At 37.0% G+C, this 24047-nt stretch overlaps 4 protein-coding genes across 5 annotated transcripts; 2 read left to right on the top strand and 2 right to left on the bottom strand.

Annotated features, from left to right (window-relative positions):
* The first annotated feature begins 1256 nt into the window (after positions 1–1256).
* LOC133292206 (protein QUIRKY) lies at positions 1257–4799 on the top strand. Its single transcript, XM_061490584.1, has one exon. It carries the CDS (start codon positions 1447–1449, stop codon positions 4447–4449), a length of 3003 nt encoding a protein of 1000 aa, XP_061346568.1. The 5' UTR covers positions 1257–1446; the 3' UTR covers positions 4450–4799.
* Positions 4800–8630: 3831 nt separating this feature from the next.
* LOC133292278 (mitochondrial outer membrane protein porin 1-like) lies at positions 8631–11065 on the top strand. Its single transcript, XM_061490678.1, has 5 exons — positions 8631–8726; positions 8829–8915; positions 10048–10109; positions 10223–10452; positions 10625–11065. Exons 1-5 carry the CDS (start codon positions 8678–8680, stop codon positions 10923–10925), a joined length of 729 nt encoding a protein of 242 aa, XP_061346662.1. The 5' UTR covers positions 8631–8677; the 3' UTR covers positions 10926–11065.
* A 465-nt stretch (positions 11066–11530) lies between these two features.
* Positions 11531–15512, bottom strand: LOC133292212 (hypersensitive-induced reaction 1 protein). 2 transcript variants are annotated; one of them, XM_061490591.1, is made up of 7 exons: positions 15405–15507; positions 15255–15328; positions 13525–13723; positions 13108–13228; positions 12920–13011; positions 12748–12844; positions 11531–12325 (listed from the first exon to the last, which is right to left on the bottom strand). In XM_061490591.1, exons 3-7 carry the CDS (start codon positions 13711–13713, stop codon positions 11970–11972), a joined length of 855 nt encoding a protein of 284 aa, XP_061346575.1. In that variant the 5' UTR covers positions 13714–13723; positions 15255–15328; positions 15405–15507; the 3' UTR covers positions 11531–11969. The 2 variants fall into 2 exon arrangements, with proteins under 2 accessions (XP_061346575.1, XP_061346576.1); XM_061490592.1 differs by lacking the exon at positions 15255–15328 and having other exon boundaries at positions 15405–15512.
* A 1584-nt stretch (positions 15513–17096) lies between these two features.
* On the bottom strand, positions 17097–20349 carry LOC133292247 (protein NRT1/ PTR FAMILY 4.6-like). The gene is made up of 4 exons (XM_061490643.1): positions 20247–20349; positions 19805–20022; positions 18146–18586; positions 17097–18059 (listed from the first exon to the last, which is right to left on the bottom strand). Exons 1-4 carry the CDS (start codon positions 20269–20271, stop codon positions 17097–17099), a joined length of 1647 nt encoding a protein of 548 aa, XP_061346627.1. The 5' UTR covers positions 20272–20349.
* Positions 20350–24047: the final 3698 nt, after the last annotated feature.

The raw sequence follows: 24047 nt of genomic DNA, 5'->3' as shown, positions 1-24047 counted from the left end.
AAAACGTAGGTGCTTTTTGACAAAAAGGAAGGGCCCATGGGTGGGACACAGAATCATGTGCCTTCCTGCTGAGGCTTTTAGCTTTCGTCGATAATTTGATTCAGTTATAGACTACAAGTCCTAGATATGGCCATTTTTGTACTCATCTCAATCTCAAGTTCACTTCCTCTTACATAAAATATTTCATTGTTAAATATTATAGATAAATTAATAAGTTTTGTTTATCAAAACAATAACGCAAACTAGAGATCTAAAGTTGTAGGAAACAGCGTGCAAAAGTAAAGTTTCTCTACTGGTCTCTCCTACTTCTTGTTGAAGGGGAAGCGGAAGACCAAAAAGTGTTCCTGAAAATGATATTATGATACACAGAAGATATTAACAAATCCAAAATTCAATTTTTATTACAGAAAAAGATAACACTCTTCTCAAATCAAATCTTATAATCACAAAGTGGGAACAGTGACTAAAATGTCACTGTTCATCAATTTTTTTACCTAAATGTCATGCGAACAGTCTTATTTTTCAATCTGCCATGGGGACGAGTTTGTTACCCGGTGTAACGAACTCGATTTGCTGACGTGTCACATTTCTAGTGGACACCAAGTTCGCTACAAGGGGTAGAGAATTTGGTTTTAACCAAGTTCGCTACCCTATGTAGCAACCTTCATACTCTCTTTTTTTTAATTTGATATTTGTTATCCACTAGAAATGTGACACGTCAGCAAACTGAGTTCGCTACACCGGGTAACAAACTTGCCCCCGTGACAAATTAAAAAATAACACTGTTCGTATAGCAATTAAATAAAAAAATTGGTGAACACTAACACTTGACAAAGTGCACATGTGCATTTAGCACTTGAAGTCTTAAAACATACAATTCAGAATAAGGACTTTTTGTTTATGACTAGGACATTAGTGCAACACAGTGAAAGAGAAAGAGAAAGAGATAGAGAGAAATAAGAATGGAAAACAGGAAAAGTGAGGTGCTCAGTCATAGCCACAACAAGCGATTGAAATAAGCAACATAATAATAAACAAATATAAATTTATTCTTAAAAAAAATAATTAAGAAAAAGGGTGAGGTGGATAACGAACTCGCAGTGGAGGGAATTTGAAAAGCTGGAAAGAAATCCTTCGCGAGAGAGCATGGAATCTAATCTGCCCACTGTCATCACAACAAACTTCAAAAGCCATCCCAACAGAAAAATAAAATAAATAAAAAAGCAACCCACAAACAACACATTCACACAAAACGAACCTTTCTTTCTTTGTTATTTTTTTATTTCTCTGCTCAACGCACATCACATTCACCGCTATCAAAGGGGCACTGTGCTTGTCCAAAAAATCCCACATTCCTCGCTCGCTGTAGCTGCAATTCTAAGCTCAACGGAAAAAACAAATCAAAACGAAACAAGAAACTTGCAAAAGCCCAACCAAGATGAGAACATGACGACGCCGTTTCAGCAGCAACCACAAACCGTGAGAAGACTGGTGGTTGAAGTAGTCGACGCGCGCAACCTCCTCCCCAAAGATGGACAGGGAAGCTCCAGCGCTTACGTCGTTGCGGACTTCGACGGGCAGAGGAAACGAACCACCACCCGGTTCAAGGACCTGAACCCGGTCTGGAACGAGTCCCTTGAGTTCATCGTTTCCGACCCAGATAACATGGAGTACGAAGAGCTTGACATCGAGGTCTACAACGACAAGAAGTACGGCAACGGAAGCGGCAGAAAGAACCACTTCCTCGGCAGGGTCAAGCTCTACGGAACACAATTCTCCAAGAGAGGAGAAGAAGCTCTCGTTTACTTCACACTGGAGAAGAAGAGCGTGTTCAGTTGGATAAGAGGCGAAATTGGCCTCAAAATTTATTACTACGATGAGTTGATGGTTGAGGATCAAGGGCCACCGCCGCCGACGCCACCTCCGCAAAAGGAGGAGGGTCAAGAGCAAGAGCATAACCACCCACCGGAGGGTCCAGGACATATTGAGCATTGCGTTCCTCCTCCTTCGCCCTGTGTTGTGATTATGGAACCATCTCCGCCGCCGGTGGTTCAAGTTCAGCAGGATCATCCGCCGTTGCCGGAAATGTGTGATCCTCCGGCACCGGAAATGCAGTACCATCCGGAGATGAGGAAAATGCAGGCCAACAGAGGGGAGAGAGTGAGGATTTTGAAGAGGCCTAGCGGTGATTACTCTCCGAAAGATATTCCCAGCAAGCGTGCCGGCGTTGAATCTGAGAGGGTTCATCCTTTCGATCTGGTTGAGCCCATGCAGTATCTGTTCGTGAGAATCGTGAAAGCTCGCGGGCTTGCTCCTAACGATAGCCCTTTCGTGAAGGTTCGAACGTCCAGTCACTATGTGAGATCAAAGCCTGCGAGTTACCGTCCCAACGAGCCCAACGACTCGCCGGAGTGGAACCAGGTTTTTGCGCTGGGTCACAACAAGAACGATGCAAGTGGAGCTACACTGGAGATTTCGGTTTGGGAATCCCAAACGGAGCATTTTCTCGGCGGCGTTTGCTTCGATCTTTCCGACGTGCCTGTGCGAGACCCTCCAGACAGCCCCTTGGCGCCGCAATGGTACCGCCTCGAAGGAGGCGCCGCCGATGGAAGAGTTTCCGGCGATATTCAGCTCTCCGTGTGGATCGGCACGCAATCCGACGACGCCTTCCCGGAAGCATGGAGCTCCGATGCACCGTACGTGGCACACACGCGCTCTAAGGTTTACCAGTCACCGAAGCTATGGTACTTGCGCGTGACGATAATCGAAGCTCAAGACCTTAACATCACTCCGAATTTGCCGCCGTTGACAGCGCCCGAAATACGAGCGAAGGTGCAATTAGGGTTCCAATCGCAGCGAACAAGGCGAGGGTCGATGAACCACCGCAGCTTATCATTTCACTGGAACGAGGACCTTCTCTTCGTCGCCGGGGAGCCTCTAGAAGATTCCGTCATCCTTCTGATGGAAGATCGCACGACCAAGGAAGCGGTGCTCCTAGGCCACGTGGTGATTCCTCTGAGCTCAGTCGAGCAACGAATTGACGAACGACACGTGGTAGCTAAATGGTTCCCTCTGGAGGGCGGGTCCTACTGCGGCCGAATCCACCTGCGCCTCTGCCTGGAGGGCGGTTATCACGTGCTGGACGAAGCGGCGCACGTGTGCAGCGACTTCCGCCCCACGGCGAAACAATTGTGGAAACCAGCCATCGGAATTTTGGAACTGGGCATCCTCGGCGCTCGCGGCCTCCTCCCTATGAAATCCAAAGGCGGTGGAAAGACCAACACAGATGCTTACTGTGTTGCCAAATATGGTAAAAAGTGGGTCCGAACACGCACAGTAACAGACAGCTTCGATCCACGCTGGAACGAGCAGTACACGTGGCAGGTCTACGACCCCTGTACGGTCTTGACCATTGGAGTATTTGACAACTGGCGCATGTTCGCTGACGTGGCAGATGACCAACCCGATTGTCGTGTTGGTAAAGTACGCATACGTGTCTCCACTTTGGAGAGTAACAAGGTATACACCAATTCATATCCACTGCTAATGCTAATGCGAACCGGGTTGAAGAAGATGGGTGAAATCGAGTTGGCGGTTCGGTTCGCGTGTCCCTCGTTGTTGCTGGACACGTCAGCGGTTTATGGCCAGCCTCTGCTTCCACGAATGCATTATCTCCGCCCTCTCGGGGTGGCACAGCAGGAGGCTCTGCGCGGCGCTGCCACGAAGATGGTGGCACAGTGGCTGGCGCGGTCGGAGCCGCCGTTGGGACACGAGGTGGTTCGTTACATGTTGGATGCGGACTCACACGCTTGGAGCATGAGAAAGAGCAAGGCCAATTGGTTCAGAATTGTGGCGGTGTTGGCTTGGGCTGTAGGATTGGCAAAGTGGTTAGATGAAATCAGAAGGTGGAAGAATCCCATGACCACTGTACTGTTACATATTCTCTATTTAGTTCTTGTTTGGTATCCGGATTTGATTGTCCCCACTGGGTTCTTATACGTGGTTATGATTGGGATATGGTATTACCGGTTTAGACCCAAGATACCGGCTGGAATGGATACTCGGTTGTCGCAGGCCGAAGCAGTTGACCCGGATGAGTTAGATGAAGAATTTGATACAATGCCAAGTTCAAAGCCACCCGATGTAATTCGGGTTCGGTATGACAGGTTAAGGATGTTGGCTGCACGAGTTCAAACGGTGTTGGGTGATTTTGCAACACAGGGAGAAAGGGTTCAAGCTTTGGTGAGTTGGAGAGATCCCAGGGCCACCAAGTTGTTCATAGGAATATGTCTTGCAATCACTATAATATTGTATTCGGTGCCGCCAAAAATGGTGGCTGTGGCCTTAGGATTTTATTACCTGCGCCACCCAATGTTTCGGAATCCTATGCCGTCGGCCAGCTTGAATTTTTTCCGGCGACTTCCCAGCTTAACTGATCGTTTGATGTAGATTATTCAAATTCAAAGACTAGGTTTTTCTCTTCTTTTTTTTTGTTTTATATATATTTTTTTAAGTGATAATTCTTTAGGGATGAAAATATATTTTGCTCTATTATGGGAGAATAGGGATGATGGTGATGAATCAGTTTGGATGAGGAAAGGAACAAACAGTTGTTTTAGTGTTTGAAAAAGCTGTCATGAATAACATTGTAAGGAGTGAAAAAAGGACGGGAAAGTGGGTAGTTGTCATAATGTTCTTTTGTTGTAATCAAATTGATTGACAGTGGGTACTGCTCAAAACTCGAAATAAGAGAAAGGTGGAACGTAGGGGGTGAAGGTGGGAGGCAAGAGACAACAAACATGGTGGGAGAAATTTTGGGTACTGGCTCTTCCGTTGTGGGGAGACTTTTCTGCCAACATGTTTGGGTAGGCATGTTTTCTTACATTTAAAATTGGTTTAAAAAATACATTACGTCAACACGTCCTTAAATGTTTGTTTCTCTATGTTGTGCAATTTCAATTAGCTAGTTCTTGATTATGGAGTTGTATGACTTTCACTGTTATTACTTTATTTTGGCCTTTACCTAGTATGCGGTTTACAAAAAGAGCCCAAAAAAAGCACTTTATAGTGACATTGAAGGGAGGGTTAATTAATGCTGATTTTTAACACTTGCTAAAAAATGTCTTCTGCAACTTGAATCATATATGTCTTTTCTTTATTTGTGTGGAGATCGATCATATTAAAAGAAACTTTACAACGTTGCTAGGAAGTTGGGATTGCAAATTAGGAACTTTTTAAGACACCAAACTTACGTAATGTTTCCACAGACACGCACGAAAAAAGTGGGGGAGTGACCATTGCAAAAACTGGAGTAAGGAACAAATTTTAGATGTTGCGGATCTACCCACAACTTATCCAAAAAGAATTTTTTTTTGAGATTTAAATAAAAATACAAATTAAAAGATAAATTTAAATTAGATAAAACTTTTCACATTAAAAAAAAAAAAAAAAAGAGTACGACTTCGGTATTTTCGTTACACCAAATAAATTTTCGGTGGGAAGGTATGGTGATTGGCATGGGATGACTGTTTAATCTGAACGTACCTGCAGGGGGCACAAAAAAAGTGAATGCACAGTCACGTGACAACTGCAGTCGATCAGAAAATTCAAACGGAAGGTCTGCTTTCAGCAAGTTTTGAGGCATAAACATCGAAAAAATATTGACTTGATCAAATGATAGTAATTAAACAGGTGAGAGAATCTGTTTGATATTTTTCAATATTACTTTTGAAATAAATTTAAAATTTTAATTTTGAACTTTTAAATTAGTCTATAAAAAATTTATAGAATTATCGGAAGAATAATTTTTAAAAGAAAATAATAATATTATTATTATTATTGACTTAAGGTAGCCACTGCATGGAGTGGCTGACTAATTTAATTGGGTGACAAATTTCCAGAAGCACGTACCCCTCTCAATGTATGAACCCAGTGCTTGATAAAACTAAAACTCACTGTGATGTCACAAGCAATTTTTATGACAAGTATTCCACAACAGACATGTTAATGAGTGCGCCAAACGTGTAAAAAATGTGAGGCTCATATTGTTTACGGCAAATCCATTTGTCCTGCATGAGTAAGGAATAGTTTTCCTGCACACGGAGAATTATGGTGAGAAGTGAAATTACTTAAAAGAAAAAAGAAAAAAGAAAGAAAAATAAAAGAGTGGGAGGATTTTCAATGTATCAATAGAAAAAATTGTTCCTATTCGTGTAACATTATAGTTGCATTCCCCATTTTTTATAACTAGTACTCTCTCTCTGCGTAATATTACTTTAATCCCCTAAAAATAATTAAATTTGTAAAGTAATCTTATTTTTTCTTTTTTCCTTACTTTCCTTTTCTATTCTTTTCTCTCGAAATTTCCATCCAATTCTTCTTCATCTTCTCATCTTTTTAACTACATTGCATTTTTAATTATGAGAACCCTACAGAGAAAATCTAATTCATTTTATCTTTTACTTTTGGCTTTTCATATTTTAGTCTAAAAGCCACTGTTAACTTGGCTTTCTCTGTAGGTAGTATCAAGGTGGTTTCAGGTGGTAACTGGTGTGACAATGCATGGGGTGGCTAGTGGCTAGTGTCAAGGTGGTTGATTGGTGCATGTGGGCCACGTAGTTAAAATTTTAATTTATCATTACGATTTTATATTTTTATTTTTTTTTAATCAAAATGATTTTATTAAAATTCTAATTGTTTTTACATTTTTATAATTTTATATTTTATGATTTTTTTTTTATCCTTTTTGATTGAGTTCACGTAAAATCTCAATTTTAATTAGTATGGATTTTGCAAGGGCTAGTTGTTAGTTATGTTGTACGAAGGACACATCAATGGTGTGCCAGCTATCATTCCCACGACAAATGTAAGAGGCCAAGTTCAAGCATCTAAATAGTATACTCATTCAAACATAAATGCTCTCCTATTCCAACCTTCTCTCGGAGCCTTCCGTAGCACAATGTGTATGTTTTGCTATTCTGTATAAATATCATATTCTATTATTGACTCTAGTGTAATATTTATTTTACGTATAATTCCATTTAGACACTAGGACATCATAGAGAAAAATGACTCATAAAGATGTCACAATAATTTGAATGAGTGGATATCCGATGATAGTGTAATATTTAAGACTTGTTTAAGCATTTTTAAGGTAACACCCCGAGGGCAAAGACTGTGGCCTCTTACTGATACAAAATTTTCATTTGTTTAGTTCCTTTCTTTCTCTCCATCGTTTACTCTCTCACTTTAATTGAGCTCCTCCCTTTCGGTTTTGTTATGACGCCTTATTAGTTTTATATTGAATTTTTAATGAGAAAAATGTTTTTTTATATTATATAAGATAATTTTATCTCATATAATACTATAAAATTATCTAATGCAATAAGCTTGCTAAATTTTCATTTACCCACTTCCTAGATAAACGCGCTAGTCTTGAGTTGTTTTTGGGGCTACTTCAGTTCTATTATCTAATAGGAGCTTCTTTGGTTTTTTTTTTTTTTTTTTAAACTGGAAATTATTTTTAACCTAAAGTTAAAAATAAATAAATTAAAAGCTGCTTGGTTATTACCTAACTTTTTTTTTTCATTTAAAAAAAACACAATTCAAGAAAAATTAATAAATTAATTTTGACTTTTTTTTATTATAAAAAAACTAACTTTTCCTTACAAAAGTTTTTATTTAAATTATTTGGCTCAGTTTCGGCTTATAAAAAGAAAAGAAAAACTTAAAAATAAGAGGATTGAAAAAGAGGCACTAGGACTGTTAAAATGATCCGCTGACGTCTGTTTGGAAATAGGATTTCTTTCCAAACAAAATGACACACTTTTCTAAAGTCGTTTACTTATTTTCATTTGTAGCTCGGTCTCTCGAGTCTCGGTGTTTATTTTTTGTTTTAAATATTTTAATCGGTTCATTGATTCACAACTAATCCGATTCGGGGTGGGTCAAGATTAAAACTTTAAACCGGCCCCTTCCAAAAGTAGTACTGAGAAAATTCGAACATATGCTCTCACCCCCACCTGCTTAACTCCGATGCGCCAACTGAACTACCACTATTTGATAGTCTCTGTGTTTATTTGTGTTGAGGTAAGCTGGCCATTAATTGATCCTAGTACGACGGCCACTACCAGTCGTTAAATTTTTTGGTAAGAAAAAATTAAATAATAATGATTTTAGTACATTTGTTAAACAATGACAAAATGAACAAGATGAAATGTTTCAAAAAATGTAACAAATCTCTAATAATTGGTGTATGCTTAAGTGTAAAGCAATAATGATAGTATTACAAAAAAAAGATTATGGTTCGATTCCCTCCCCTTTCAAATGAAAAATATGACAACGTATTTATGCACACAAGGGAATTTACAAGAGCCAGCGTCCAGGGATAGTCTACAAATGTCAAGTAGTATCAGTGTTTGTTTATGGCTAGCTTAAGTTCTACTCTCTCTATTTGTCACCATCCTAAGTTATCATCTTTAAGAGTACGAAATAATAGCTACAATTGGTTCATGGAAATTTCGTTTTATACAGATTTCAATCAAGTGAATCATTTTGTACAAGAGGAAACTTCCTTTGCCCTTCTTTTCCACCCAATAAATTCCCATCATGCCAACAATTCTCAAAAAGGTGAAACACAAAACAAATTTTTTGATTTCTAAGCATTCATCTTAGCAAAATGCGCACTTGTCCTGGGTTATATTTTGATATTGGGAAAAAGGCCAGAGGTTTTATCTTTATAATTTTTCATCAGAATGAAGTCTAATCTGGTATCTTAAAGCTGTCTTCCCAGTACAATTCTGACACAATTTTTTTTACTTTTGTATTAGATGTTCTTCACAAGGACTATGCTCAACAATCACCAGTTCACTTTCACTACCAACTCATGGACTGGAATTTAGACCTCTCTTGTCAAGGTAATGTTTAACCCTTTTCTTCTTTTTACTTCTGTTTTGAAACAAGTTCTTTTTCTTTGAATTATATCGTGTTTTAGTCCTTAATTTTTTCAAACTTTTTTCTATCTCTGCTAAGGATAAACGTCAAATAAGTTTGAATGATTCAAATACTAAATCATACACATAATTTAAATCAAGGTCCAAATTGCAAGTAAGTTACATTTTCAATGATAAAAATACCATCTTACTCCATAACAAATACCATTTAGTGCTTGTACTCACATGCAAAGTTTTCTGCAATCTTCAATTTCTTTTCATCTTTTTGGTAAATTTTCAGTCCTCATTTCATTTGATGACATCTAATGTGCACTGAGGAAACTAGTAGTAGTCAGTACCTCATATAGTCATATAGTTTTGGTATGCCATCTTTGGCGTAGAAATATATTGCACCAGTTAGTCCTAAAAAATGTCCACAACATATGAGAGCTGTACCGTTAGAAACTATAAGCCCACTATGTTCCCTTTGGGGATAATGTCACTGTATGGATGATACCCCTAGCTGAAGTAAAGACCAGGCTAGGAGGTATTGTTCCAAGGATGAAGCAAGTTAATAACAATGGTATTGGGTGTGTGAGTCTGTGACTTAATTTAAATGGGCACAATAACGATACATAAGATACCTTCATGGTGTGCCCAAGGGGGCTATTTATAGAGAAAGTGGTGTGCACTTGGTTGGTGAGGAGGGGGTCAACCCTCCTTGAGATTCACTTTCATGATGGCAGTGTTAGGCGTGACAGGCGTTGCTGTTGTAGCAGCGCTGCGCCTTCTGTTGCCCGGCGGTGTCAGCGTAGGGCAAAGGAGCAGTTTCCTTTTACGAAGCCTGTGACGGTCGTCTTTAAGGGTTGAGGTCCCAAGATGGGACGTTTTGGTGCTTCCCTTTGGAAGCGTCACACCATTGGGGGATGGGAGGATCTATGTCAGCCCTCAGGGCTGACGTGGGTTGGAGCCTGGGGTTGGGCTTGGGACCTTGGGCCGGCAATTATTGGGCCATCCGGAACAAGAGCCACATGAATTTCTTAGAACCCTGAAAAAGCCATGGAATTGCATGCAGCATGTCTGACTTCAGTGCTTTTTGCTGCCGGATCTGTTACAGTAGAAGAAATTGTACCTGGATTTAGGAGCCTTTTCAATTGTACCATACCTGATTCCGGGAAGGTAAAACTACTTTTTACTTCCCTGTATACTCTTAGTATCGTCTTTAATCATTTTAAATTTTGATTGTTTTTAATTGCATCTAATTACTTTCCTGAATCACAATGAATTCATAGGTGGAACTACAGTACTTGAATAACTACACTGGGATCACTGGATGCATTGGATTATTAGGAAACCCAGAAAGAGGAGGATATGACCCAGTTGCAAACTTCTCGGGCCTCATAGGAACAAGCATTCTGTCCCTGGGAGCCAATGTTGCTTTTGACATATCCTCAAGGACAATCAGCAAACTGAATGCTGGTTTAAGCTTCAATAGTGCCTTCCTTATTGCTTCCTTGACCTTGTGAGATATATCCTACAAGTTGAGACTAAATTTACTATGAATGTATAGGAACATCAATTCGTGAACTCTACACTAAACTTGAGAATTTAATCATTACTGCTTGGTGTTCTCCTCCTATTTCTTTCTTCAAGCCTGAAATGATTGTGTCATGATGAAGTTTGGTGTCATGCAGGCATGATAGGTTTGACACTCTGAAAGCCTCATGTTATCATGAAGTGAACCCCCTAACCAAGACTGCCATTGCAGCAGAGGTGAAGCATAGCTTGTCAATGAAGGAGACTGGTGTCACCATTGGTGCTCAACATGCATTTTTTCCGCAAACGGTTGTAAAGGCTCGACTTGACACCTCTGGCAAGGTTGGTGCTCTTATTCAACAAGGGTTCTGGCAGAGATTTTTTGTAACTATGGCTGGAGAAATGGATTTTGGGACAAATGAGCTTCCCAAGGTTGGAGTCTCCATGGCTTTAAGATAAGATTTCATCTCCAATTGAGAGGGTGTTGGATGTATGGAGACTTTCAAGAGGTGATGCAAACAGGATGAAACTTTCATTTTTCTGTCATCGATTCTCTTCAATATTCAAGAACCATATGAGTACCATGTCTAGTTCTAGTCATACACAATTTTCATGAATAAAATTATTGTTGTATTAGTAATAGATATCTATTTATCATTTTTACCTATTTAAGTTTAAACTGACTCCTGCTTATTCATATAAAAGTAGTCTCTGAAACAAATAGGTTTAGAATTAGTTTCTTTTCTTAGACGAAGTGGTAGCTGCCATGTTACTTCCATTCTTTACTTCGTTTTGGATAACTCTATTCGTAAAGGAGGAAAGCTGGCTTATATTTTCTTAGTAAAAGATGAACACTCAAACCTTCTGATTCCGAGGGAAAATATTGTAACATAACTTCCTTGATAAATTTGTAATTTAATGGAGACAGAGTTCTCGTGCAAAGATGTACGGTGAAGAAAGCAGAGTTCTTGATTTAACAATTATCATGAAGCACTCTCAAACCGAATATAAAAACTTTCTTATATGCAACTTTCACAATCTAGAAAACTTGTATATAGAGGACAGTTGATAGTTTAGTCATGCATCATTCTCAATGTAGAAAACTCATATCCACATTAATAATTTACAGACTGAAAGTATAAAACAAAAAAAGTAAGTCCTTAAATTAGCCCTCCAAATATTAACATGTAACCATATCAATTCTCCAAATATTTTTTTAACCAAATTAGTCCCTTAAAGATACAAAATAGTTATCAAATTTTTTAATGTCCCCATTTTAATCCTTTGTAAGGAACGAATGTAATGACCTTTTAAATTTTTTAAGGACTAATTTGGTAACAAAAATCCTAGGAGGACTAATGTAATTTGGTAGTCTTTGGAGGACTAATTAGGAGTATACTCAAACAAAATCATAAAACACACTGCACAGAAATAATTCCACAGGCATTATAGCTTCACCATACTCCCTTGCAAACCAGATACAAGATCTAGGTGGAGTATAAACTACTGATGAGAAGCCTGAAGAAGTCCATCACGAATTTGGGCAGCTACATCGCGAACAGCCCCAGGTCCATGTGGGATGAATACAGCAGAAGACTTGGAGGCAGCACCAATTTCTTTCATAGTGTCAAAATACTGAGTGACAAGGACCATGTCCATGACATCTTTTGCAGTGGTCCCTGGTACATTAACTGAGAATCCAAGAACGCTATCTCTCAAGCCATCCACAATGGCTTGACGTTGGCGAGCTATACCCAGCCCAGAGAGATATTTAGACTCAGCCTCACCCTCAGCTCGCTTAATTTGCAAGATCTTCTCTGCCTCTGCCTTCTCATTGGCTGCCACCCTCAATCTAGCAGCTGATCAAAGACAGAAAAATGGAGAGATTACCAATCCCCCTCCCATATAGCACTCGGCAGAGGAACAAGGTAAACTAAAAACTAGCAACAATTTGAGTCCAAAATTACACTTCATGCAAAAATCATACAAGATTGAGTTGATATAATGATAAAAATGGTAACGTCTAAAGAATAATTTCTGCAACAAAATTAGATTTAGGATCTAATACTTAATAATAAGAGCTTGTATATTACAACTAGCCCTTCATAGATTTCCATGCATGTACCACGGAGAAAAAGGAAGATATTACTAAAAAATCATGGACTACCTTTGGGGAGTAAAATAAATTAGAGGCGGAAACTGAACATTCAAGTACTACTCATATAGCATACCAGCATATTGTGCGGACACCTCGTTGTCTAGCAAAAAAAAAAAAACGTACCAGCATTGATTTCATTCATAGCCCGCTTCACACGCTCATCTGGCTCTATATCAACAATCAGTGTTTGAACAATTTCATATCCATAAGCTGACATAGCCTGTTAAGAGAACAAAGCATCAGATTCAAATTGACCTGAATCCATAGTTCACCTTATCACTATTTAAAAAAAAACCTTCTCAAGTTCTACTTCCACAGCTTTGGCAATTTCATTTTTCTGCTCAAAAGCATCATCCAAGTTGAGTTTTGGAACACTTGCCCTGATTACTGCAATGAGAATTGAAATTTCACCTTAGCTTATAATTCATGCTTAAACCACTTATTACATTTTTCTGTACTGTTAAGCATTGTTTCGGTCTATACCATCAAAAACATAGGCCTGAATTTGAGTCCTTGTGTTGCTAAGTTTGTAAAAAGCATCATTAGCCTTGTCTGCTAGGGCACGGAATTGAATAGAAGCAACAACGTTGACAAAGACATTATCCTGTGAGCAAATAAACATTAAAACCAATCAACTGTAATTCCATGGAAAAATACAAGAAACATGTACAGAGTATCATGTTATACATAAATAGATAGTACTGAAAGCAGCCAGTACTTGTGAAAGAGACAATCATTGTTAAGAAAACATAAGGAATTGAAACAACAAAACACGAGGATGACAACCATTTACATTTGATAAAGAATGTCCTAGCCAAAAAGAAAGTATTCATTGGGATTGATAAGCGTGAAATGACATGGAAGATTTGGTTATAATCGAAATGTCAGACAATAACAAACCTTTGTCTTGGTCTCACATCGAATATCCAATTGCTGTAGACGAAGAGAAAGATGACCAGCAACTTTATTTCCAAGGAAAAATGGCATGAAATGGCATCCCGGTTCAAGCACCTCCTCAAAACGTCCAAATCTTTCTTTTATAGCCACCGTTGATTGGTCAACTTGCACGCAACAGAAGAGATTCCCCATTTGGTTTTAACTGCAATACTTCAAAATATATCAGCATATAATCAACTCTACAAGTTATAAGATACTAGTATGAGGATGATAATTATAGCACGTAAGAATGGAATACAAGAAATTTGAAGGATTTTGACCAAACACCCACAAAAAAAAAAAAAAAACACTACATACAGACAGAAGGTCTTCAGAGAATCCAGCTAACTGCAAATTATTTAACACATTCCAATTGTAAAACCAACAGTAAAATCTATTAATACACATTGGGTCACAGTCCACAACTTGAGAGAAATCAATGTTCATGCCAATGAAGTCCTACAAGCCTCTACTATAGTAATTTTTTTTTTTTTGTTTAACTGATGTTTGAATGCACAAGAAGTGAAGCACATTAAGGGTGAAGATGAAAAAGTTTTGGGAACTAGGCATAACGTCAAGGAAAAAGACTGAGTGAGTTATTCCTATAGGCTATTCGAGGAAGGGCATGCAACATGAATAGAGTTGGAGAGTTTAACCATTGGAAAGGACGATCAAAATTATACTTTATTACTGCAGAATATGATAAGTTGAAGTAAAGAAAGCACTAGCAAAGATGGACAATGGTAAAGCAATTGGACCGGACAATAAAACCTAGCTGCCATTTTCTGTCACCGACAGTAGTCTCAAAATTATTGTAACTGGGAAAAAGCTAGACTAGTACTCATTTGAAAGAAACAAGAAAAAGTTGAAAAAACAAAGGCAACTGTTAACCGGGGGAAGAATACAAATGGGCAAATCAAAGGAATTGTCAGAAAGTCTTGCCAAATATATAAATTGACCCCATAAAAGATTACTGAACAATATGGAACTCTACACCACCAGTTACGAAACCATGTAGTAAGATCATATCATCATTATATATACTATCACCTGCACTAGCTAGTATCCACAAATGGAAATTTTTGCATAGACGCTAGAGAACAAGAGGGATGGTAACTCTAAAAATGTAACATTAAATCAATGCAGTTATGTTTGTATAAAAGAATTCACCCCAACTCTCTAAGTGATAAAGGCACCACAAGCAAACAGATAGAGAGACAGGAAAAGCTACAAGATACAAGTAATAAAACACAGAGAAGATCAGAATGACACCTCAAACTAACAGAAAGGCTTTAAAAAGCAAAGCAGAATTGGAAGGTAGAGAGCTCTTCACAATTAACATAAATTATAAAGTAAGTAGCGAATCAACCCTCAAGAGTAGACAAATAGGTGCTATTCTTTATATTAATCATCACCAAAAATTATGACCCATTTGTTTTATAACCGTATATTCCGTTGGGATATACATATACAACAATATATTGTCTGTCAGAATTGCAAGCTAGCTGGCATGAAAAACCTCGTCGAGGTGATTCTAGTCAGTCATCTTAGTTGTCATATACTGATACAATACAACCTAGAAGAATATAAATTGCATTGCATTGGTTTAATATATATGCCATGCCGTACACAATGCAATACAAAGTCCAAGCATAATAATATATAATTAATTAGCCAAATGGATAAACTCTAACAGCCATTGCAGGTAAAGGACAAAACGTTTGAGTCGCTGGAATTCCGATCATGCATTTACTACGCAGAGTTCCATCTAAACAAAACAAAAACAAAAATTGTAGAGCTGAAATTGAATTGAAGTGCTGAGGGAAATATGAAGTATTTATTACCTGTTGTTTAGTTTTGCTCAATCAATCGTCCCTCCCAAAACAACGCAAGAACTGTATGTACTATTCAGATGACTAAACAAAACACGACTTCAAAACCAAAAAGTCACCAGGAACCGGACTAAAAACCGTGGGCACACAGATAAAATAAATAAATAAAGAGAATAAGAGATTGACCTAAATGACCTTTCTTCATTTTGGGTGTGAGAAAGAGCATACAGAATATTTTAATAAAATTTATGATTTAAAAAGAAATTACAATTTTTAAAATATTTTGTATTTTTTTTTAAATCTCAAAATGATATTATTTTGAAATTGCTAATATTTTTTTCATAAATATAATTTATATGAAAAGTCAAGTGTTAATATGGTGGGTACAGATTTACACACAAACTTTATTATTTGATGATAAAATTAAAATTGTTGAAAATAAATAAATATAAAATTTTACTCCTAAATCTCATTGGTTAAAACCGGACTCCAAAACTCTATCATGCTTTTGTTTCTTGATTGGTCCAATAAGTTTCGTATCACACAATCCCCAAGCATCAATGTCATCGCAGGGAACATATTTCACGAAATCCTTCCCAATTGGCAAATGCTAAACATCACAAATAGTTTTTGCGAAAGAGTAGTTTTAACGACACGTTAAGCCGTTTGATATTACGTCATGTTTTTTTTTTTTTTAAGTTGATTTAGTGAATATTTGTATTTTTAAAATTTTAAAATAATAATTAATGTATTGTTTGTTTTTCAAAATAACAAGCAATTTGAGATAAACAATACTTTTAAAGTCACAATTATTTTGAAATAGGGAATATAATACGAGGAAGGATATACTTACTACAAAAAAAGTTTACTATCTTTACAACCAACCTAATCACCGTTGATTTCCGTCAATCTAACAGTTATAATTTATGGGAATTAATAAATGCTACCCAATAATTTTTAATAAATTATAACCGTTAGATTGACGGAAATCAACGGTGATTAGATTAGTTGTAAACTTTTTTGGTGGTAAGTATATCATTCTCCATATAATATTATGAAAAATATTAATCTCTTCATATTGCAAGTTTGCAACCTTTATGAATTATAAATCTGTCATAGCCCGCACATGACATGACTTCAAAATTCAAATATCACATGTCTGGAGAAAGGGAGTGTTCTTTGTTCCTCTATCACACCATAACTAATTGCAAATTTTCATTCCAATTAAGGTGGTTATCAAGTATATGTAAAAATTTCCTCTACAATCAACATACTTTATTATTTATGAAATTTATCTGAACTTATATTTCTCTTAATTACTCAAGAGGAAGACATCCACTGATCAATATACATTTATCAATGGTCTCTCTTTTAAGCAAGATGATTGGAAAATAAAAGTACGAATAGTAAATCATCCTGGATGAGTAGCAATTTGATTTTGACGATATCATTATATTTATAATTGGCAATGGATTATTTTAAAATTAAAATGTGGTATACTACACACTGATTAAAATTAATAAACGTTATAGTAGACTGGAAGATAACTGTATGAATATTGGTCCATGCATGTGGCTTATAGTACAAGTAACAGAGGATGGAGAAAGGGTGAGTCTCTATCTCTCACTATTTGGGATGGGAACACAACTCAGATACAAGAAATGTTTATGCATATATCTGTTATAGAATTCAGACCTAGCCTGTTTAATGTCTGTATTTATAGGAATTGGCCCAGAAGAGATAATGAATGAAGTTGAGTCCACTGAGCACACACATCAACCAGTAAAACCTCTCAAGGTGATAATGATTCAAGTTGGTACCCAAGAGCCATGGTGTGTGTCCGAAAGCTCCAGTGACCTTATTGATGATGGACACAAGAACAGTGCTGAGGAAGTATCCCATAGCCAGTGAGGCCCAGGAAAGTGCTGTGGCTAAAGACCTCATGCTCCATGGTGCCTCCGTGAAGAAGAACTCCATCATACCAGCCAAAGTGAAAAGATCAGCTGAACCAAGGAACAAGTATTGTATAGCCACCCATAGGAATGTTATGGGAAGAGGTTTTGCTGAGTCTAACAAACCATATTTAGCAGCTGTTTTCTTTCTCTTTGTTTCTACCAAAGCTGCCACAGTCATTGCCACAATAGAGAGAAATAGTCCTGTCCCTATTCGTTGTAGATGTGTTATACCCATCTCAGTTTTTGTTATTTTTCTAGCGAATGGAACAATAACATGGTTGTAAACTGGGGCAAGGATCATGATGAAGAGGACAGGGAAAACAGGTAGAGAAGCTGGTGGGACCTTGAAGGAACCAAGCATGGTATCCATAGTGGATGATTGTTGGACTGAGAAGGTAGATAGCTGAGCAAGGCAACAGTTTAGCATTATGGTGGACATGAATATGGGAAGTATCCTTAATACAATCTTGACCTCTTCTACTTCCTTCACTGTGCATTTTAACATTGGGTGAAGTGGTTCCATCACTGCTTTGTTTAGGCATTTAAGGCTTTCTGTTAGAGTTTGACCTTGCATCATGATCTCTTCTCTAGTGTTGTTACTTTCTTGTCCATCACCTATTTCAGTTGTATAGGATGGACTTGTGGCCATGCTCCGGATAGCATTGGTTGAATTCCTGGCTTTACAGTTGTTGCAAATTGCTGCAACAAGAACCTGTCAGCAAATGTAACATATAAGCTTATTTGACTAGTCAACTTGCCATATCTTTGAGTAGCTGCTACTACTTATTTTAAGTATACCTTGATCATGGTTGTGATGGGGCTTCCTGCTGGAATCTTGGTCCTGTATCTCTGTGAACCAAGAAGAAAAACTGGAATAGAGATCAATATTGATGCAGTTGAGACACCTAAACCCCACTGCCATCCCTTGTTGTCTTCAATCCATACCACAAAAGTTACTGCAATCAATGCACCACATGCTAGGCTGAAGACAAAGTAATTGAAAAATGAAGATCTCTTCTTCCTTCCCTCTGGGGTAGTCTCATCAAACTGCTCAGCCCCATGAGGAGGAAGTGAACCTTTTATTCCCCCCACACCCAGTGCCACCAGATACAGGCCTGCAAATAGCATAACCACACCCCCACCATGAACTTTCTGGCATAGACTGTTGGTGTTTCCCATAACGCAGTTTGGTGATTTGAGTGATGGTATGTGAGCTTGTACTGTGAGAATTAATAGACCCTGTTTCCACCAGGTAGTTTGATGTTTAAAATATATGATCTCACATGGAAATTATAATCTTGATAACAGAAAGAAAATGTTTCTATTATCCTGTAGAATGTGCTTCAAATGTTTGAGAATTTGATTGAACTCGACATATTTGATAAACCCATGCTTCTTTGGTTAAGTTGTTAGATTTGTTGTTTGTTTGATAAATCATCATATCATATGATGACAGCTATTTTATAAATTGGCTTAATCAGAGGTTCATTTGTTTCACTGTTTTACACTGAGGACTAGTGAGATTGTGACTCAGAGAATCTAGTTATGTCAAGGTTAAGCACGATTGGATCTTCCTTCCAGCCAGAACATGAATACCAACTAGTTATTTTTTTTTTTGGTACACTACATTAATTACCTGCTTGGGACGAGTCGGTCCACTGTGTATCCCTACAAACTTTAATTCTTTGAACTGACTATGGATCTAATCCCGAATAGGGGCTTACTTCTCTTTGCCCTTTCTTCAAAGATGTATTTAGTGGGAATTGAATCCAAATTCTCTCTCCACTTACTCAATTTATATTGTCAACTGAGCTATACTCGCTGGGTTACCGACGAGTTCTCTGTACTGGCATCTAATCATAACGATGATGCTTCTTTTGTCTTTCTTCACCTCTGTCATTTTTATTTTATTTTTGAGTATGGTTGAGGATTGAAAAAGGGCACTATACTATATGGAAGTCTATGAAAATCTTAAAACCATATATTTACGATTTCATTGGTTGATTCATTCTTCTAGAATTAATTATTCATCCGTCCTATGGTAATTACCTACCTAGAACTACAATCTATGGGGATAAACAATATGTAAAAGGTATTCATTCCACATATGATGCCTATGATTATAAATTATGTTGTAATGTGTGGTAGCAATCCTAAACTTGTAAGTCTTGAATCTTTTTCCTGCAAAACTAATATACTAACTTAAACACAAGAAAAGTAGAAGCTTAGAGCCCGTCTGATTCTGTTCTTGTTTTTTTTTTTTTTTTTAATTGATTCTAAGAAATATTTTGTTGAAAAAAAAATATTTATATAAAAAAAAAATATTTGATGAAATTTGTTTTGAGAATAAGTTTTAAATGTTTAAAAGTAAGATTACAAAATCCATGAAAACAAAAAAGTTTAATTTTGTATTTTAGTTGTTGAAAACATAAAAATATGTTCAACGTAGGAACTTACCATGAATTCTATCACAGCACTTATTAGATAGATTGAATAAGTGCTGAAAAAGGCATCTGCCAGAAATCCACCAAGAATAGCAAGTAGGAAGGCTGTTCCCATGAAGTTGGTGACAATGTTGGCAGAGCTAGATGGTGTAAAGTGCATAATCTTGGACATGTATAAAACAAGGTTGCTTGCATTGGCAAGATATGCCAGGTTTTCCAATACCTCCACAGCTGTGGTTTGCAATGTTTGAAAAACAGAAACATGTTATGTATGCATAAACATATCTAGCTTACCACAAAAAAATGTAGAAATTTGTGAAAAAAAAATGATTTTTAAAAAATATAACCAAAAGAATTATTTGTAGCTGAAAGATCTGTTGGTTTGCAATTACCTGATATCACATTGTGGTTAGAAAATCAGAGAAACATAAAAAATGTGCTAAGAGTGTACTTACCTAAAACAAAGGAGGCAGCAAGCATGCCACCATGATGTCCTTTAATGGCTGGTCTGTTCCTCCAATCAACATAGCCTTCCCATACTTGCACCTGTGCTTCATCCTACAACAGTTTTCTTGGTGGCGTTAAAACAAACCAATCAAAGTAGTAGTATAGTAGAAACTAAGATATAGAATAAAAGAACAGTGGAAATTATGTAGTAAAATTTTACCATCTCTAACTGCTATTGATCCTGTATTTATGTTGCTCTTTAATTTGGTTGGAGTGCGGATTGTGAAGTGATGCTGGTGGCAGAATACTTGATCAAGAGCGCTTTCTATATCATATTGGAAGTGATAAACAGGATTGAATTTATAGCGGAGGAAATTGAATTTCTGATAGAAGAGGAAAGGTCTAGAGTATATGAAAGCAACCATTCATTCTCCTGAATCTTTTTACCTTACATTGTTGATGTTGACAGTTTCTACTGTTACCTCTGTCTTTCTTGGTTTTCTTTCATTTCTTCATGGAAGTGGGTGTTCTGGGAAAGAAGGCTTCTCTTGATTAAAGCATCATATCTATGATTAACATCATTTCCCATTAAAGCCCGACCGATGAGGGTAGGGTGAGGACAATCCTTGTACGCAACCTTATTCTTTTATAATTACAATGATGCTGTTTTTCAAGTAAACCGGTGACCTTTCGGTCACATAGAACAACTTTACCGCTGCTCCAACGTATCTATGATTAAAAGGAGTAAATTAAGAACTAATACTTTTCCACGTATGTTTGTTTGAATGTTCTCATTTCTTCTATATGTTTCTTGTTAATTTGGTTGCTCATAGATAAGATAAGGTTATGACTGCTAATGATGATCAATCCAATATAATTTAAAATTTTGAAACCTGAGTTGTTCAGCGATGATATGCATGTTGGGAGTTAAAGGTGGGGTTAGAAAATTGCATGAACAAACCATGCAGATATTTAGCAAGGCGTGGATATTAGGGCATCACAAGGTGTGAGACAAATTTAAAGAAGCAAGTGGGCAATATTATTGAAAAAGGTCATAATTGTATGATGTTGAGCATTGAAGGTAAAGTTAGAGAGAAGCTTTTCAAGCATGCCCCACACCACTCTTACTCCCACAAACACCCATTCGTCCTTAAAGTGTTCAGTCCACTGAGTGTTGAGCTGATCTTGACAGATGAAAGATTATTTGCTAACTTCAGTATCTCTTAACCATCTTATATTCACAGTCTTTCCTGACCAATATGAAAAAAGGGGACATGCATTTTTAAAATATAATCCTGAAAATTCTAAATGTTCGTATTCGGGTACGTAAATTTGATGGTGACTGTACCTATCAGGCCATTGAAGGGTTTGCAGGTCATGTGAATTTTGTCTCATTCAATTTCCTAAAGAGAGATTTCAAGTTGATGGGGACTGAAGTGTGGTTCTTCTCTCTTGGGTCATTTGAGCAGTAGTACCCATTTCTTTATATGGTATTCCTTGCTTTGCTGGTTAGGCATCTTAGTTTCCTTTATGGACCACCTTTGAGTCTCTCTCTTTTGTCCTCAACATAGAAATGTCCAGTGAATAAACGGTGATTTGATATTGGATCTAAAGGCGGTCTTGTGAGTCCTATCTATAAATTAGGTACCTTTGAAGGTAATAGATAACTGTACACCGAAAATAACAGTATTTGTCAAAAAGGATGGTGTGTATGCAGACAACATAACAATAGTAGGAAAATATTTTTAATATTACGGGAGTACTGAAGATTCATGGCATCATTTACTCAATTTGAAAAAAAATATATATATATATATATTTTACCATTCTACCCTTCCTTGTATGGTTATTTTCTCTAAGCATCACCTTTTTCTATTTTTAGTAAAGGAGTACATACTCCAATAATAGAGACAGTGTATTTATACATGTAAATTTCATCTCTTATTTATAAAATTTATACGTGAGTATTAAATTTTTATATCTTTACGGGCTCTTCTAAGGGCCCATGTCCAAATTCATAGCTGTCGTATTAGCCTAACATCATTGATTAATATTTTCTTTTATTTGTCTTAGTTTTTTCTTTCAATTATCCTTTCTTGTACCTTCTTAAATACGAGCCTCTTACATAGTTCGATAACACTCTATATCATAAAAATATGTGGATGTAGCTTTGCAGAGTAATGTGGATGGCTGATGCATATATGCGATCTCCAAGTTGTGTGTCTAGAAGACCCTCAGTCATGGGCCCAAGTGGCTCCTACCACCATTTACCCTCCCCCATATATTGGTACTACGTAATAATTCCTCTATGGTGAGATTGATCCCACTAAATAAAAGTTATATGGCCCTTATCCTTTGACCAAAGAAAACATGGGTTTCTACAGTAGAAGATAAAAGCACAAGGTGGCAAATGAATGGCATTTGACTGTTGTGTCTTCCTGTAGTTTTTTACATTTTAGCAGAAAAGTGGGTGCTAAAGAATATGTCCTATGAATCCAAGTCAGAGTGTAGTGAAGGCAGTGTCTTCTTGTGGATAAGTTGGTAAAAGAGATATTCATTGATTGACAGCTGAGTTGAGTGAAGGAATATATTTTATCTCGAAGTTTTATCCATAAGAATATACCCGTTATCAATTAGAATGATAATAACTCCAAACATCCAACAAAAGTTTCTTATTTAGGAGGAGTATTAAGTCTCAATCTTTTGTTGTGCTAAGGAACAGGAACCAATCTTTCCAATTGTATAAGTGAGGTTCTCTCTGATCAGAAGGCTGTTTACTTGGGAGCTGATACCCCACTTTATTGAAACCTCAGCATTAGGGTATATTCCTATCACCTTTCTTGTGCGTGACTAATTGTATTATTCTGTTTCCAATGTGGACTGAACTGATCTTGAACAGTGTGTTTTTCATTTGATGTTGTGACTGTGGATAATACTTCACTAGATATAATAGTTGAAGTCCACGGTGGCATCTTTTTCTACAACCTGCCATTTGTGTGTTTAGGAATAACAAAAGGTCTAGATGATGACTAACTAATTGGAGGTGCTAAACGAATCACGGTCTTTGAGGAACTTTTGTCTTGGCTCGTGAAGGTCTGAGCTTACATGTCCAAAATTGGTTGTTAGAACCGAGCTTGGACGTGTATAAAAGCTCATTTAATAAAAAGGTGTCAGGCTCTAATTGAAAAGCTCGGTCTTATAGCCTCTTAGGCTGACCTAGTATATTAATTTTTGTTTTTATTTTATATTTTTTATACTGCTTGTAATAGCTCTCTCTCTTCTCAATCCATTTCGCCTCATTTTATTGGTTAAACAGATTTTTTGAATGATTTTATTCTATATTATGTTGTATGGATATACATTGAATTTATGAATATTTATGTAATTACTAGTGTTGTTGATTGTATATTCTGTTTGGATAAATTTTTGTTGTCTTGTTTTTTTTAAGCAGATTAAACCAGACTTTTATTTTTTTGTAAATGAGTCAGGCCACAGGCCGATAATTATATTCATCATAACAGGTAACAGGCTTGATCAGGCTGACACATTTAAACACAGACTTAGCCTCTTAAAACCAAAGCTCGGCTTGACTCGATCCGTTAACACCCCTACTAACTAGCACGTTGCAAATTCGCTAGCGAATAATGTAAATTTTTTTTGTTAATCGTATATTTTGTTGAGTTGAAAATTATAAATAGTAAATTAGGTGGCAGAAAATATAAGATAGCTATTTATACCTAATTAGTATCGAACACATTAATGTTGGAATGGTATTCATTTTCAGCTTCACGTTATTTGTTTTAATTCTG

This window comes from Gastrolobium bilobum, unplaced genomic scaffold, assembly GCF_033153095.1.
Source record: "Gastrolobium bilobum isolate Gb01-03AN ecotype WA unplaced genomic scaffold, APGP_CSIRO_Gbil_v1 utg2182, whole genome shotgun sequence".
Taxonomy (NCBI): domain Eukaryota; kingdom Viridiplantae; phylum Streptophyta; class Magnoliopsida; order Fabales; family Fabaceae; genus Gastrolobium; species Gastrolobium bilobum.
This window is presented reverse-complemented; position numbering and strand designations above follow the sequence as displayed.

What these genes read in the sequence shown, in the direction of transcription:
- LOC133292206 (XM_061490584.1), top strand. Translation starts at nt 1,447, where the DNA reads ATGACGACGCCGTTTCAGCAGCAACCACAAACCGTGAGAAGACTGGTG.
- LOC133292278 (XM_061490678.1), top strand. Translation starts at nt 8,678, where the DNA reads ATGCGCACTTGTCCTGGGTTATATTTTGATATTGGGAAAAAGGCCAGA. An exon ending in TATTGGGAAAAAGGCCAGAG is followed by an intron (nt 8,727 to 8,828) that starts GTTTTATCTTTA and finishes CTTTTGTATTAG; the next exon opens with ATGTTCTTCACAAGGACTAT. An exon ending in CTTATTGCTTCCTTGACCTT is followed by an intron (nt 10,453 to 10,624) that starts GTGAGATATATC and finishes GGTGTCATGCAG; the next exon opens with GCATGATAGGTTTGACACTC.
- LOC133292212 (XM_061490592.1), bottom strand. Translation starts at nt 13,713, where the DNA reads ATGGGGAATCTCTTCTGTTGCGTGCAAGTTGACCAATCAACGGTGGCT. An exon ending in GATGTGAGACCAAGACAAAG is followed by an intron (nt 13,229 to 13,524) that starts GTTTGTTATTGT and finishes ATTTGCTCACAG; the next exon opens with GATAATGTCTTTGTCAACGT. An exon ending in TATGAATGAAATCAATGCTG is followed by an intron (nt 12,326 to 12,747) that starts GTACGTTTTTTT and finishes GTCTTTGATCAG; the next exon opens with CTGCTAGATTGAGGGTGGCA.
- LOC133292247 (XM_061490643.1), bottom strand. Translation starts at nt 20,271, where the DNA reads ATGCTTGCTGCCTCCTTTGTTTTAG. An exon ending in TGCTGCCTCCTTTGTTTTAG is followed by an intron (nt 20,023 to 20,246) that starts GTAAGTACACTC and finishes TGCAAACCACAG; the next exon opens with CTGTGGAGGTATTGGAAAAC. An exon ending in GTGCTGTGATAGAATTCATG is followed by an intron (nt 18,587 to 19,804) that starts GTAAGTTCCTAC and finishes TGGTGGAAACAG; the next exon opens with GGTCTATTAATTCTCACAGT.